Here is a 17,252-nt window from a genome sequence, read left to right on the forward strand (position 1 = left end):
GTCTTAACATACAGAGTACGGTCAGAACGGGTCTGAACTCTGTCCTATGTTTGCTGCACGGCACCTGAAGTCAACCGCCATCTCAACTGACGCTTCCTAAAAAGGCACAGCATTTTTAAAAGTGGTTCCTGTAAGCAAAATCTGTGCGCTTTCACATGGGCAGCACCCACTACATACCCCCGCTGCCTTGTTTAAAACTGCGTCCCCTCTGTTGCCTGCCCCTCGCTGAAATGACTGGAGGCGTCAAGTTACCGAGTGGCGGTGTGAAAAAAGCACTAGGGGTGCCAGAGGGGGTTCCAGGCTTTATATTACAGGGGCACTTGCTTTTCATTCACTCATGTTGGCACAAGGTGGTAATTACTGTATGAATCTGGGCTCTTTTCACTCTTGAAAGCAGCAACCTCATGCACTAATTACTTTTTTTTGTAAGGTGCCCCTAAAATTGTGTGAATGCGCCAATGCCATATTTCAGATAATGTGGCCAAAAGTCACCCAACAATTTTTTCTTTTTCATTTTCCTTCTCTGATCATTGCAAATGTAAGATCCTGTTTTTATCTTTTTAGCTTCAATCATAGGAACTAAAAGTCAGGATATCTCAGCATCTGCTGCTTCAATTTTTTTTAATCGGCCTCGCACTAGTCATCCAGTGAAATGCTTAATTGCTGGAATACCCCTTTAACACCTCAAGCTAACTATCCCTTTCATCTTGGTATCCACAATAACCAAATTGTATTGAACAGACAGTGTGTAATGTAGGGAAACTGATGGAGACATTGATACAAGCAGGTAAACAGAGACAGACACAGACAGACAGACGGGTATTTTGTCTCTCCTCCAGCTCGTCTAGTTGCCGGGGCGACCGGTCTGGCCTGGCCTAGCTCGATGATCGAGTACGAGGAGAAAAAAACAAAGAAAAGAACAGAAAAGAAAGAAAAGCGCCACAATCAATGAGACCCTTTTTGTTTTAGTGGGAACCCCCTTTTACCCCCGACGACACACACATACACACACACTGAAACACACACGGATGGAGGAACAGGGTGACTGAATCGGTGTGTGATTGTGTGTGTGTGTGCCTTTGTGTCTGACTCCCTCTCCCTCTCTGTGTGTGTGGCTGACTTTATTTAAGACAAGGGCCCTTTTGTTTTAAGCCAAAGAATGGCTCTGAGACCGAGGCTGGCCCTGTAATTGGCCTACTTAGGCCCTGTTTAGCATGAGAAAAGCCTTCTTTGGCCCGCCAGTGCCAAGCTAACTCTTGTTTTCAGCTACAGAGAGGACGGACGCGCTGATCAGAATTCAGATTAGCCCAAAAAACATCCATCCCCCACCTCGAAACACACTCCTCCACCCTCTGCTTTAAACACACTGCACACTAATTACTTAACGAGAAAGCTGGGAAAAAAATCTACACTTTAACGGAGTAGTGGTGGAGTCTATTTAGAAGAGGAGGGGGTGGGGGGGTGGGGGGGGGTTCGCAGGCTCTTTTTCATCTCTTGCCTCCTTGCTAACTTTTTGTGCCACTTAAAAAAAAAACTAAAAAAAAAACCTCTCCTCGATCCTCCATCCTGCTCTCTCTTTTATTCTTGCGCTCTCTCCTCTCCAAATCAGCCCAGATGCCACTTGTTGCTGCAGAATCATTGAACTTAATTAGCGGGACAATGTGTGAGCGGTTTGCTAAGTTTGCGGCGTAAACAGAGTCACAGTTAGAGGAGGGAAAAGGCAGCAAAGAGGAGAAGTTAGACTCTGAGCTCTGGAACTGTGAGATGAACGTGTCCACGCTGGGCATCATGAGGTCGCTCTCATGGAGGTAAATACCTTCACATACCACCCTTTCATTTCTCATTCTTAGCTCGCTGTGAGAAGTCCAAGGTAGGCTTTCTTCCTGGAAGTTAGACAGCTTTAAAATCACATCCAAAGGGAAGCTATTTATTCATTAATTTGTCTTTCTGGTCTTGATTTATCTATGTATCTGTCTGTCAATCTATCTATTTATCTATCTATCGTGCTAGCTGGCTGTCTATGTCTATTTGTCTTGTCTTTTTTATGCTTTTGACTACACACTAATATATTTGTTTGTGGAATGTAATTTTAATTTCAATTTCTACAGTAAACTTTTCCGAACATTAAATTGAATGGTCAAATCCATTTGAATATTGTCATATATCTCGCTCACGCTCACATAGAAAACTACATTTAAATTTGATGCTTTGATTTGAATGATATAGACTACCATATATACTCTTTATCCACCTATTTAGGGCAATAATACGTGGACACGATGTAATGTAATGCACAGACACATATCTAAACACAAATATGAACTAACTATTAACATTGTTATGATGATTGACTCTCATTATTCTAATATTCTGCTCATACCACGCTCTATAATGTGATGGGTGGTAAACAAATGTACTGACATATATATAACACAATTACATTCATTACTTCTGGGTTGACTCACCTCCAGTTTTGCTCGTCAGTGTCAACGCATCAGCAATCAATAACTTGAGTTTCATTAGTCTATATTTCAGATATTTAACATCTTCTCCTCAACATTTGGCAACATTACTAAAGGCGAGTTCAGACCGATGATTTGCCACAAGATAGGTTGAAACTTGCAGTGTGCCACATTCTGAAACCTGCCAGTTTACACCAATGCAACTATTCCAGACTAGAGCTATATATGTATGGGCAATGATCTGGTGAGATGATATATATCATGCAATTCAATATCTCACAATATATTACGTTACTGTAGGATGGCTATATATTGAGATTTTTTTCCTAAATTTAGGAAAACTGTTACAGTATAAAGAGCACACCACCATATGCATACAGTGTGTTGGACATATCTGTAAGGGGGGACTTGTGTGCACCCATAGAGATAATTTCCAATTAGATATCCTGAGGTCTAGGGACCCCTTCGAAAATGGCCGTGCAAGTTTTACCCTAGCAAAAAAATAGCCTAACTTTGGAGCGTGATTTAGCCCCCTACCTGACAAGCTAGCATATCATGGTTGGTACCAATAGATTTGTTAGGTCATCTAGTTTCATATGAGACCATATTACAGGTATCAACGCAGGCCTTAAAATGAAGTCCGGTACTGCATCTTAACTATAAGGTCGATATTGCAAGCGCCCCCTGCAGGTAGGTTAAAAATCGTTTCAGTGTTTTTGACAATCAGAACAGTTTTACAGAACATAATATTAAATGTATAGATTTTTTTTCTTACACCTCTGATGAATCTTCTTCTTTATTTAGATTACATTACATTTATTTAGCTGATACTTTCATCAAAAGCAACGACTCTCTTCTTAAAATATGAAGGATAGAGATGGTGATAGTGAGACAGTATTCCAGAACATTCTCCTGTCAACATTCAGTATTCAATATATCTGTTTTAGGCATACAACCATATATCAGCTCAACGATGAAGGCAGAACTGAACATTTGGATCAGTGTCATTTCAGTTATCCTCCCTGCCCCAGCTATGATGCTCTCAACACTGTGACATTGGTGGATATTTCAGATACCATCCACAATATTGTCACAGGCTGTCCTCATTAGGGTTAGGTATCGTTTTTGTTTTGTTTTTTCCTGATACCGGTGCTAAAACGATACTTTTTAAATGGTGCCGGTGTCTCAAGAGTGCCGATATCCATACTTTTTAAAATAAAACAACATAAAACAAAGTAAAACTTTTAAAACAATCAACAACATTAAAAAATGGCTTTTTTTATTGAGTTTAAAATAATAAAATAAATAAGGCTTGAGCTTTTTATTTATGGGATATGATAAATGATGTTTCTTCTTCTGATAGTCCTCTTTTGTTATTATTATTATTATTATTATTATTATTATTATTATTATTATTATTATTATTATTATTACTATTGACACAAGGTATTGCAGCTGCTATCCCTTGATATACAACTATGAAGGATTGGGTATGATGCAAATGAATAAACACATTCATTTCCAATAAATTCTTCACAATAAAAGTACACCGTTATTTTTGTTATTGTAAAGCTTTTATTGTGAAGCTGTAAAATCAGGAAATGTCGGGTTTCCATCAGCAGTAGCATAACCGGCTAACGTGACCTGCTACCAAGCGGAATGTTTTTAATTAATGCTAACCCACAATACTCGATCCAGTAGTTACCGTTTGTTTAGGAACCGGTGCTATGTACACTGTGTTTCGGTACCAAACCCAAGTCCTTATTCCAAAAGTGATGCACTATAATGTGTATGCGTTGCACGTTCTTATTTCTGTAGACATTATGTCTGGAGCAAAGAAAGAAAAGATCCCAAAACACAGACTTTTATCCAGGTGATGGGTGTTTGTGTCCCGGAAGTTCTGAGCCAAACCATATCTTTTCTCTAATCTTAACCGTCACCCTTTGGTGCCGTAACGTCACGGTCACATACTGGTCGCATATGTCACATTTGTAACATATCATATACTGTAGATTGCTGTGCGTGTTCTGTAAGATAGATATCATATGAACCCACTGATGAGAAGAAGTTGACTGACAATATTTTTCCTCAAAGAAATTGTCATTTTGAAGGTGAAGATTTACCTTTGAAATGACAAATAATTTGACAAATACTCACCCTGTGTTACCTTGAATTCCAGGTTTTTTTTTTTCTCACATGCCTCCACTGTGAATGAAGAATTTAAATTATTACTTCGATCCATTCTCCTTTTTTAGATTCATGTTCATGTAAGAAAAACATTATTTTCTTCAAGAATTGAGGGTGAATTTATTCCTTTAGCGTTCCCATTGTGTTCTGAATCAAGACAAGTATTCTGGCTATTTGTAACAGATAATTCCATTATTCTCTCTGCAGCATTCCTTTTCCATTCAGCGTTCCAGCTTCCATTAACGTTACATCCAGGGCTTGACACTAACTTTTTTTTTTTCACCAGCCACTGTGAGTAGTGGTTTTCACAAGTTACTAGCCACTCAGCATTCTCACTAGCCACACATTTGCATATATAGTATATTAAGAAAAAAATACCCTATATAAAGGGCAGCTTCTTCATAAAAAAAGGTGCAACAACAACATCGGATCTGCTACAACCAGGGTAGCAGATCAGTTGTCAGGATTAGGGGCGGACCCAAAAGGGATTTTTTAATTGTTTTTCTGTTTACCAACATATTGCTGCTTACTTAACTGTTATATTAGTAAATCATAATTTACGCGTACTGTCCACTCACCCCCGGTTCTTCCCACCATCTTCCTTTTCTCCCAGTGTATGGGACTACTTTATGCATGATTAATTGATACTGATGAATTTCAAAATATGAAGCCCTAACCGAGTCGTGTAAACCAACTGATCATGTTTTTACAATGCCAGCTATGTTGGTGAACAGTTCAAAGAACAACAAGTTGACCCAACAAAATGATTTGTTCCACCATTTCAATTATTTATTTTTAGTTGTGAATCTAAAATGTGAAGAATGTGAAGTCTGAAATACATTTGTTCAATTTTGAATAACTTAGGGTATTCTTATTGGGGGGGGGGGGGGGGATTTTTGTTTTTCAAAATGTTTCCGTATCTGTTCCTATGGTCACAACATTCTAGTACATTTGTACTGTCAGGTGATATAATATTCCATTTTGACTCATCTCTTTGCAACAGTCTTTATATCTCCAGAAACCTGGGATATGTTTAGTTGTTTTGTTCTCGTTTCCATGTGAAGAATGCCGCGTCTTTCCTGGTCTTTGAGTCACAAGGTTACATGATTAACATCTCTCTCTCTGTTTCTGTCCGTCTGTCTTGGTGTCTCTCGACCAGTCGATACTGGGGGGCGAGATGGGTTTGGGGAGTCCCGGCGCAGCATCGCCCACCAAGCCGGTCGGTCAGTACTACCAACACTATGGCTCCAACCCGCGGAGGAGAACGCTGCCTATGGACACCATGGGTGAGACACCGCTCACACACTCTCATTATACGGACCCAGTGACATTCACGTTAACACCGCTCTCAATAAACTAATCTCTTTATTGTAACACGTCCAACAATGAGATTCTGCCATGTGACCCCATTTTTCTTATTTTACCTATTTGAAGATAATAACAAAAAATAATAATAATAGAATACAAACAATAAAAGGTTAAATGAATGCAGTCTGTTACAACAATCCTGCAGCAAATCTTCCTCCATGAAGGTTACAATGCATTTGCTGGAACTGTTTTAGAGGTGTTGATGCAACTTCATGGTTAGTTGATATAAATAGGGTGCACAAAGTATAAGAAACATCTACAGCACAATACATTTCAATAGCACCATCTGATACAGCCTCCAAATTACAATAAAGTCAATTAAAGTACAACCTTTATGTCGGATTTATTTCAGGGCTGGTATAATAGACTTCATTAGGCTTATCTAATGCATGGACCTAATACACATGCAGCTGCATAATAAAGATACATTAAATACATTCGTTTTAGAAACCTCTGTCAACCCAATCGGCATATCAAGCGGCCCCGTGCTGAGCCCAAAGTGCGTTGGGTGTCCAAATTGAAACATGCAGTTCATAATGGGATAAGTGTTGAGTTTTTCAGGTTCTTTTACTCATTTCATAGACATCTATAAACATATGATGGCATGTAAGCAAATGTATCTTAAAATGAATAAATACATAATGGTAAAATTGTTTTTTGTGTCTTCCAACTTTTGGACGATTTTTTCAGTAGCAACTAGTTTTTTTTAATAATATTAACAATAATTATACCGATGATGATATTCCTTTTTTATCTTTATTTTTTTCTAAAGATCCACACACCTTTGCCTCATGCAAATACCTCAAACAATGTGAACTACACAGGGAACAAGACTGATAATCTATTTGTTTTTTTCTTTCTTTCTATTGTGAAATCTAAATTTGGAGGCTTATCAGCATATAGGCTGAGCAGTCTGAAACTAAATCTAAGCAAAATGATATCCCAGGTCGTGCCTGTGAAATTCCTACATTTTCTCTTTTTGTTTTCAGTCCTGAATCTCATTATATATTCTCATTATAGGACTTAAGCAAAAAAAGCAGCATGTCAATATATTTGTCTGCTTTCATTTACATTCCTGTATCCAAACAGAAACTTTTTTCAGTCACATTTTCTCTTTTAGAAGGCCGAGCATTGTAGCGCGTGTCCGTGTCCATGTGTGACCATCCTGTTTGAAAAAAAAAAATCCCGGAAAGTCTTTTAGAAAGCAGGACAATGGTGGCCACGGTGTAGCCTTGGTAGCGTTAGCCTTGGCAGGACACACACACACACACACACACACACACACACACACACACACTCACTCACACACGACGACGAGTCTGGGCCAATTTCAAAATAAAGAAAACTCTCTTTCATTTTTCCATCAAAGTCTCACCTTCCCAGTTAATAGACCGCTCCCTAGCTCCCCTTGAGAGAAACCCTGAAAACTAATATAAACATGTCAAAAGCTGCCCTGCTTCCTTTTATGAAACCGAAAAGAAAAAAAATCAACCCCGTCCTTTTTGTATGCCGTCTTTTTATTTCCTGCATCTTATTGTGTCGCGCTTGTTTGCGGTGAAGGCTTTCTTTGTAAATGTATCGACGGTGGTGGGAAAAGTGGCCTCGCTCTTTCCTCTTCGGGTGATCGATTAAATCCAAACAAATCAAACCAGAGCCTTCTTTTAAGAGAGAAATAAAAGCCTCTTGGCCTGTTCGACCCTCATGTGTTGTTTTGTTGCTTTTTTTTTTTTCTCTTTCAGAGGCTCACCCAAAAAAGGTGCGGAAGGTCCCTCCCGGCTTGCCTTCCTCAGTAAGTGATAACATGGCTTTTTGTATTATTTCTGAGGTATTATCGCTGCTTCAAGTGTGTGTCTGAAGAAGAGGCTGCCAGGCTGGTTTTGTAGCAGTTGCGGAAGAGCTGCACACGTTGCCAGGTTCTGTGAATTTGTGGGAGTGAAGAGGAAAGTCGGAGCCGAGCCTGACACAGCTGTCTGCTTTTTATTGTCGGTTCCTATTTTAATAAATAAGACTTTTATCTAAGTGTAAAAAATGTAAAGTATACATGATTCTTTTTTTTTTAAATGGTAAGCAGTGACTCCAGCTGCACAACACTTATAAAGCTGACTAATAATGGAAGAGAAACTATAAACGCAGAATTACAGTCTTGGCTTGAAGTGCTTAGTTTCCCTTTTATCGATTCACTAATTGATTCATTTATCAGTGATTGGGTTGGATCTTTCTGTGGGGTTTTGGACTGTCGATGCGCCCGGCTGCTGGTTGGAGGTTGTTGTTTTTTGGGGGTTTTCGCGGGTTTGAAAGGACAGATTTCCTACAAAAAAACCTGGAGTTGTAGGGGAAGAAAAGCTGCACACGTTGCCAGGTTTTGTGAATATGTGGAGGTGATGCTGCTGTCGAAGCTGGACACAAACAGCTGTCGGCTTTTTGTTGTCGGCCCCTGTTTTTAGGAATCAGCTGAAAGAGTTTTATCCCAGGAGAGCTACTGATGTACTTTTAATAATACAAAAATGGAATATAAAGTTAGTTAAACAACAGATCTAATCGAGCCTTCATGTTGCCCGATTTAGCATTTATGAGTGGTATACAAACATTTAATAAATTGGTTATAACCCACTATAATCTAGTTGCATGCTACTAAAAAAACATTTTTAATGTTTATCGTACTTTACATGACAACAATTGTAACATGTCTTAAATATTATAACAGCTGTGTTTTTACTATATTTGAATTCATCATTTATAATTTTATACAACAGCCACTTATGGGTGTCCACGGGAGGGTGAGGTATTAATAAATACATCTACAAACACTTGTATCTGCATGCATCTATATGATAGTGTGTTTTATATCATCTATTACATGTTTGTATTCACACTCTTCCCAGTCTGTGTGCTGCTGGTTGGAGGATTTGAGGATTAAACATTAAGTTCAAGGACACGGGAACATCCATCCATCAAATAACAAATCTGCTGCTGGAAAGATTTGTCAACTGATAGAAAGTGAATTTACTATTGTTTTTGCTGTATTTCCCTCTGTTGTATTACTGTAAACTGAATTTTTGGATTTTGGTTGGACAAACGTTTGAGTGCATTTGATGGATATTTGATCATTTCTTCCTGACATTGAATAGACTAAATGATTCATTAAAATAATCAGTCCATTCAGCTCTAAAACCATTCATGAATCAAGCTATTTCAGTAAAGGATTTCCTGTCTGCATGCGGAAAATGTATGGTTAGAAAACTCACTACAGTATATGATGAGTGTCGTTCCTCGTGAGCAGCTCCAATTGACCCCAGCTGTTGTTCTGGGCCCTGGAGCCCGGCTGCTATTTGAATCAGGAGGAGCAGAAGCAGCAGAATGTATGCTGATGTTTCACATATTTCACTTTTTATTTTCTGCCATCTATGTTTTACTTTTTTGGTGTTGAGCTCGCCGGCTGCTTCACCTGCAGGTTCCAGTTTGTTAAAAGTGCTCTACTCTTATACTGCACGCTCTCTTTGTTGTTGAGTCACTGTATTTTTGTCCCACATTTTTTGTGTGGAAATGGATTTTGTATTTAATTTATTTTTATTATTATTTTATGAAAGGGATAATATAGAGTGGGCTGGTCATTATTGGGAATCATTGACCGGCTATTATCCCTGTTATAACATGGCTACTTAATTAAAAATATATATTATTTGACACATAATATTGATTTCTACAGAAACGTTTGTTTGCCACAACTGACGTTAAATTTACCAGACTTCATTCTACGGACTGACCATAGTCCTGTCAATAGAAACAGTCTGTGATACATAGCAGAGGTCTACCAGAAAATGATATGACCAATCAGAATCAAGCATTCCTCAAAAGCTGCGTCCTAAATTTTGTTCATCAATTAAGGGGTCACAAACGTGTTGAAAATCTCCAAGCCATCTGATAAATTTGACTGTGAAGTGAAAGTATATTTGGGTGTGCGACTGTTGATGACACAAAACAAGCAGGTAGAAAATGTGTGTATGTCCTTATAACGAATTTGATCTGTGAGAGCAGCTCTGGTGCTCATTAGATTTATTTCAAATTTTGACTTTGAGGTGTTTTACATGTGGAGAGTGTTTTTTTTCTCCTGTTGCTGACCTCATTAATCGCCAGTTAACGATGGCTGAATGTGCGGCGTGTCAGCCGCCTCTTTGGCTCGGCAGGAGTCCGCCTTTCTGTGGCCTCGCCGCGCTTTGTCCTTCCTCCTTTCTTTCTTCCGCCTGTCTGTGTCTACACCAGCCTGGGGAGGGAGACAAGGGGGAGGATAGGGGGGAGAGGAAGGAGGAAATAAGGGAAACTAGGAGAGAAGGAGAGGTGTAAAAAAAAAAAAAGCAAAGAGGAAGCATGCTTTGTTTTTTGAATGGTTGGGGTTGTTTTTCATCTTTTGTGTGTGTGTGTGTGTGTGTGTGTGTGTGTGTGTGTGTGTGTGTGTGTGTGTGTGTGTGTGTGTGTCTGTGTCTGTGTCTGTGTGTTTGTGAGTGTCTGTGTGTGTCAAAGAGGACGGATGATAAGTTTCCTGTGGTAGAGAGAGCCATGATGTCAAACAACAGGGACTGCTGCTTTATTTTGATATGAATTTACCATCAGAATATACACTCCAGAGCTGAAAAGTATGTTTGTTTATAACATTTGTAGCATTGTGGTATTGATGGATGGAGTCACTACTTATCAATACAGATTTTGTAACCAATGGCAGTCGGGTGGATGGTGGTTGTACAAAGCACAGGGATTTGAGAATCAGGGGTTCACAAATGAAACGGCAACATTTGTCGTTTGTCCATGTCCTTCAGAACGACACATAGCTTTCTTATTTGAGGCCCCTACGAGAAGGGTAACATCATTTGTCTTCCCAACACAGTTACAAATCACAGTTGAAAAATAAAGCTATCTGTGCCTGACCATGCTGAAGAAAAACAGAAAAAAGAGGCGTTGTGTATACAAACCATTCTTCATCTTTTTAATTTTGATTTGTTAAACATTCAACCCGTTCACATTTTGTTTTAAAATGCTTCTCGAGGCGATCAGATTGAAGTGGACAGTGCTAAATACAAGTGTTATCGACCACCAAGATGCACCACAGTGGGGTCACAGTGGAGGGGAGAAAATTGATATTTAGGTTTTTGAAAGCAACCACACTACGTAATTGCAAGGATGTAATGGAGTAAAATAATGGTGGTTAGTTAAAACAAGAAGGAGGCAGCAATGTGTCCCAGACAAGGATATAACAGGAAAATACACCATCAATGGAGGGCGTGGTGGTTGTTTCGCTGACGTCTCACCAACGCTCTATAACTTGTCCATTTTTTTACTACAAGTTGCACAAAGTGTTGAGTGAGTGTCCAATGTTTTGCCCTGTGGAAGGAGATGTGTTGCTGACAGTGATATGTCTCAGTCGCTAACGTGACTGGAGAGAGTGTAGACGTAAGACCTTGTTATGTAATTTTAAAAAATGATTTCATGGATTTAAAAATGGTCCTCCAGAGTCTATGATCATAACTGCGTACGTAGCAATGGGCTGTTATTCAGAAATAACAGACCGTAGAATGATGTGCAGTAACAGTGGTTATCAGCATTGTAGATATTGGTTAGAAGGGGCCTGTTACCCATACCAGTAGGTTCAGACATGGATTAGTGAACAGGCCTACCAGGCACAGGCCTAGGGGCCCATAAAGTCATCAGCCCTGACTCATACAACTTCAGCGAAATACGACACAAAATCATAAAGAGATGCTTAATGACCACCAGCAAACACAAATGTGGTCTGTGGCCTATATTTATGCATTGTCTGCAATTGAATTGTTATGTATTTTATGTATAGCAGCTTTATGTGACAGCATTGGAGTCTAAAACAAATTTCCCTCCATGGATAATATTCAAAATTCAAAATTCAAATTTCAAAAAGCTTTATTTATCCCGAGGGAAATGATTGTGCAACAGATTCAATACAAAGGTGGGAAAGGATCAGAGTGACAATAAGCTAACATGATCAAATCAAATAAAGCGAACATAAGATAAATCAAACAATAACTAAGTGTGACAGAGTGCAACACACATTGTGGTTAAGCGTAGGTATATACAATATACAACAATATGCACTGTGCAGTTTAGCAGCAGATTAAAATAAAATATGTACAAACTAAATAAGTGATAATGAGCGATAATTGAGACAGTGCTAAAATGTAGCAGCATTTCCTACAGAACTATTTTACAGTAAACCACAGTGAAGTGTAGCAGCATTTCCTACAGAACTAAGTTACAGTAAACCACAGTGAAGTGTAGCAGCATTTCCTACAGAACTAAGTTACAGTAAACCACAGTGAAGTGTAGCAGCATTTCCTACAGAACTAAGTTACAGTAAACCACAGTGAAGTGTAGCAGCCTTTATTACTGAAGTAAGTTAGTTACAGTAAACCACAGTGAAGTGTAGCAACCTTTCTTACTGAAGTAAGTTAGTTACAGTAAAGTACAGTGTGTAACTTATCTTAGCTTGTCTCAAAAACAAACACAAAGAGACAAAAAAATAACTACAGTGATGCAAAACGACCAGGAAGAGATGATAAATGACTGAGAACAGACACAAAACAACCACAAAGAGACAAAAACCAATGACTAAGGCACACAAAATGGTCATATAGAAACTTGAAATGTCTAAGAAGAGATGCAAAATAATCACAGATATGCAAAACGACTTAAAATGGACTTAAAATTACCACAAAAAGAAACAAAACAAAACAAACAAAATGACCACATAGCAAAGCATCTAAAAATAAGTGCACAATGACCACAAATTACAAAATGACTTAAAGTAGACTTTTTGAATCTGGGTATCTTATTACAATGTAGACAGAGTGGGGGGCTCTTACATGTCTACGAATATTAGAAGACTCCAGATCCAGTCCAAGATCCCAACATTGTTCCATTGTTTCAAACATTGCAAATAGAAACAAAAGTACTCGGTTAGGTTAAGGAAATAATTATAGTTTGGCTTAATTTAACATGTGACAGGAACAGCAGCCTCCTGTGTCAAAGTCCTGTGCTTGTTGGACCCATCGGACTCCTCCCTTTGCACATTTGTCTCTCTTTGCACTAAATCACCTGACTATCTCCTTTTCTCCCATCATAATTACTACGTCCACTAGAGGTGAACACCTCACAAATTTGAACCTCCGTGCGGTGAGCCATCTTAGCAATAGATGAGAATGTCCTACTGAGCCAACTATGGCAGAGTAGGGCCACACCACCTCCAGTCTATGGTAGTGATGGCGACTGCTTCACGGCAATTCAGTCAGCTGTTTCAAAGCGGGTGACGCCAGTCTCTGACGTCTGCATGTCTAGTGACCCTCTGACCACCTCTGTATGTCTTCTATGCTTCTCTACATCACATCACTGGCCGACTAACCGGCACAGTTGTAAAGTCCTTGTGTCGACAGCCATGTGATCCAGGTTTTGGATCTCTCTTCTTGCTTTGCCTTCATGTCTGCGGCGCTCTGAGCCGCTCCTCTCTCTGCTCTTACCCCCTCTGTTTCCACCTCTGTGATGTGAGTAATCCTGCCTGCTTCCTCCCGTTCATCAAGAGAAGAGGAGCGAGGAGAGGTCCTGCAGCCTGTGAAATGGAGAGGGAAAATGAATTCAGACTCTCTGCCTGCTTGTTGGCACACGTGTCAGTTGAAAGTGACAGTTTGTAGGAATACCACTATTTGTTTTTTAAGTTTCTTCCATTTTAGATGTCTTTGAATGGCTGCTTTTGTGGTGTCATGAGTCCGTTTGAGCACAAAGGTCTTATTTGGAGCTGTGGCCTTTATTCTGAAAAAGCATCCAATTGCTGACAGGTGTTCATTTTAATAATCACTTCTGTTTTGGGTTTAGTTCCAATATTTTTTAGCTCCAAACTGTATTCAGGACCACAACACTGAAGCAACACACTTTTTGTTGCTTTATTATCCGCGACAATGATCCTGGTATTGTATTCACCTTGCAAGAGTGTCCTGGAGACACTTACTGTGGCAGAGGTTTTGAGTGATCCGTCAGTCTGTCCCTTGTCTGTCTGTGGACAGATTTTGTCAACGTGGTAGCGTCAAAACTGCAAGATACAGTAGCAAAAACATTTCAGAACTTAAAAGTATGAGTGAAAATGTGCTCATTTTGTTAAACACTTTATTTTTTTGACATTACTGAAACTCAGAATAATCCCATGAAGACATTCTTCTTCTATCATGGGAACAGTGACACTTTCTCCTGTCCATTCACATACACTTCATATATATTAATGTTAGAAACTTGATGAAAATACTCCTCAGCATTTCTGAGTAGTCTGGTGTATCCTGAAAATATGCATTTATAACATACCAAGATGAATATGTAAACCTGTACATTACCAAGGAACTGTCCTATTTTGCTAAAACAAGTGAATATCTAGGAGTAAAGCTGATGTTTTTAAAGTAAATCATGCAGGATAAGATGAGTGAAAAGAGTAGCAACAGCGTTTCATGGTGTGTTTAAGATCAATAGAAAGAAACTGCATGAATCCTACAATGATGTCGATTTTTTTTTCTCTTGTTCGAAACTGTCACAAAGTCACATATGATATGCATTATCAGTGTGCCTCCCTGTACAGATTGGACCTGTAACCCTGTCAGCTGCAGATCTTAATCTCCCATAAAAAGTCTGTGTTGGACTGTCTGTTCAGAGACTCTTCTGCTGAAAGTGTTTTTTTCCCTGGATGGTTCGGCCTCTAAACCCGCTGCCAGTATCGACGACGACGAAGCTGAGATGTGTTTCCGTTCCTGCTCTCAGCAGCCCACAGAGCTGTTCGTCCTCCTCTTTAGTGCAGAAAATTACATTTATTCACCTTTTAATGTAAGCATCTCTTTTATTTATTCTCACTATTATTGATCTACAGATCCAGATTTAGTTTTAGAAATAGCTTATGGGAAAAGAAAATCTGCATTATCAGTCTCTGTGTTTGTGTGTGTGTGTGTGTGTGTGTGTGTGTGTGTGTGTGTGTGTGTGTGTGTGTGTGTGTGTGTGTGTGTGTGTGTGTGTGTGTGTGTGTGTGTGTGTGTGTGTGTGTGTGTGTTAAATGGAAATATTACAGTTTACACAAATATAACACATTTACACTAACATTAATCTAACATGGAACACTGACATTTAGGAGGGATCAAATTCAGATAAATGTGAAATTCCTCAACTTCCCCTTTAATCATATTGTTTGTCATTAATTCACACTTATTCCCTGTTTCATTAAACACCCGTAGTGGATCCAACTGAAAATTTAACTGATCAATATAAAGTTTAAAATAAATTGACACAGGTTAGGATGTAAACTCCAGATAAAATCCATTTATAATGTTAACTTAAGACGTCCATTGTAACATGGACGTCTTATGTACATTGTTATAATTTTAATATAAGAAGTGTAATATGAGATTTTTTTTTAATTATATATTATTAGTATTTTGCCTGTAACTCTGGAAACACCCCAGTCATTTGTTGAATAGTGTTAGAAATAAGTAAGAGTAGTCCTGTATTTAAAAACACAGGAGATGTGTTTTGTTGGACATAATAACTATGCTGCTTAAGGGTTTCAACAAACACACACGAGTTTTGTCTCTTTTGAAATATAAATGCAATTTTATATATAGTATTTACGTATGTTGTGTGTGTTGGCAACATCTCATTTCACTGAACAGAATTACATAAATGTGATTAAAAAAACCTACTGATGGAATTTCAAATAAAGATCAGGAGGAAGCAGCGCGGAATAAGAAAAAGAAGGAAGAGAACTGAAAACAGTATGGCTGTAAAAAAGGATGAAGTAGAATCTTGTCATTGGAATGATGATGATGATGAACAAGCCGCACGTCACAGATTTACAGATGATCTAACACTCTGTGGTGTTATTTATGTTGAATGGAACCGAAGACATGAAATGAAATAACACACACACACACGCACACACACACTATTTCTCTCTCTCTCTCTCTCGGGCTCTCTTGCTCTCTGCCCAGCCTGCACCTGCTCTAAGTACAAACACAGCTTCACAGAGGAATGCCTGTAATGTAAGTGTGTGTGTGTGTGTGTGTGTGTGTGTGTGTGTGTGTGTGTGTGTGTGTGTGTGTGTGTGTGTGTGTTTGTATGTGTATGTGTGTGTGTGTGTGTGTGCGTGTGCGTGTGCATATCTGTGCGTGTGTGTGTGTGTGTGTGTGTGTGTGTGTGTGTGTGCGGCTCTATGGCAATATGCAGAGGCCAAAAACAAAAGTTCTCTTTGTGAGAAAACTGGCTATGGGTAAACAGCACACATACACACACACACACACACACACACACACACACACACATACATTTGTACATCCAACGTGACCCTCACATTGGTTGGTTTGGATTTTTCAAGTTAAACTCAATAAAATACTCACATATGCAAAAACAGTTCGGTCCCAGGCACACCAACCAAATATCAAAGAACTGTGCCGATGAAGGCCGACTGTTGCACCTCACGTCACCTGTGTTTTGCCCAAAATGTTGCACTCACACACCACGGCTAGACTGAAGACAACGTCTTACTAGAATGTATGTTAGGTTGACTTTCTGTGTGAAAGGAAATGACCCTTAATACCAGCAGGCAGCAGTTTATTCAAAAAGAAAACCACCACAACAATAAAACAAGCAATTGGGAACTGCTTCTGCTAGAGAGCTCGATGGCTAAAAAAAATAGTATTACCTGATCTAATATCTAATAAGTTAGTTCTCAAGCTTCTTTCCTCACATCCAGTTCTCTTCTCATGCACTGATTCACTTCTGTGCCACAAGTCTTTGTTCTGTGCAAGAAAAAGCTCAGCTAATATGAGGCTTCGCTCAATTAAAGAGTTATATTCCAAAGTGAGGGTTTTTGGTACAGGATTCCACTGTTTCCTTGCTGAGCAGCTGAGGGATTTATCCTTTTAGTTGCATTGACGGGACAAAACACTGACAATGGACCCACACGTGACTACCAGGACGAAGATACCCACTTGACTCTGGCTAAACTTATGAATGCCTTTATGCATTATGCATTCATGCATCCTTGCTACTAAGGAAATTGTGTAGCAGGCAGTGTGGAAAGGAGGATGTAAGTGTTCTACTAAGATAGTATTTTTGTTGTCTAAACTTCAAGAGATTCAAGATTTAAAAAGCTCTATTTATCCCAAGGGAAATCATTGTGCAACAGAAACTTAC

General features: G+C 39.1%; 1 protein-coding gene across 2 annotated transcripts in view; it reads left to right on the forward strand.

Moving 5' to 3' along the window:
• tcf4 (transcription factor 4) overlaps positions 1 to 17,252 on the forward strand; it is a 293,844-nt gene that overhangs the window by 143,161 nt on the left and 133,431 nt on the right. For both annotated transcript variants that reach the window (XM_083929765.1, XM_083929766.1), the window contains 2 exons: positions 5,809 to 5,935; positions 7,757 to 7,806. In XM_083929765.1, coding sequence (XP_083785891.1) covers positions 5,809 to 5,935; positions 7,757 to 7,806 — 177 coding nt within the window. The remainder of the gene's footprint in view (positions 1 to 5,808; positions 5,936 to 7,756; positions 7,807 to 17,252) is intronic.

The sequence above is a fragment of the Echiichthys vipera genome, assembly GCF_963691815.1.
Source record: "Echiichthys vipera genome assembly, chromosome: 16".
Taxonomy (NCBI): Eukaryota; Metazoa; Chordata; class Actinopteri; order Perciformes; family Trachinidae; genus Echiichthys; species Echiichthys vipera.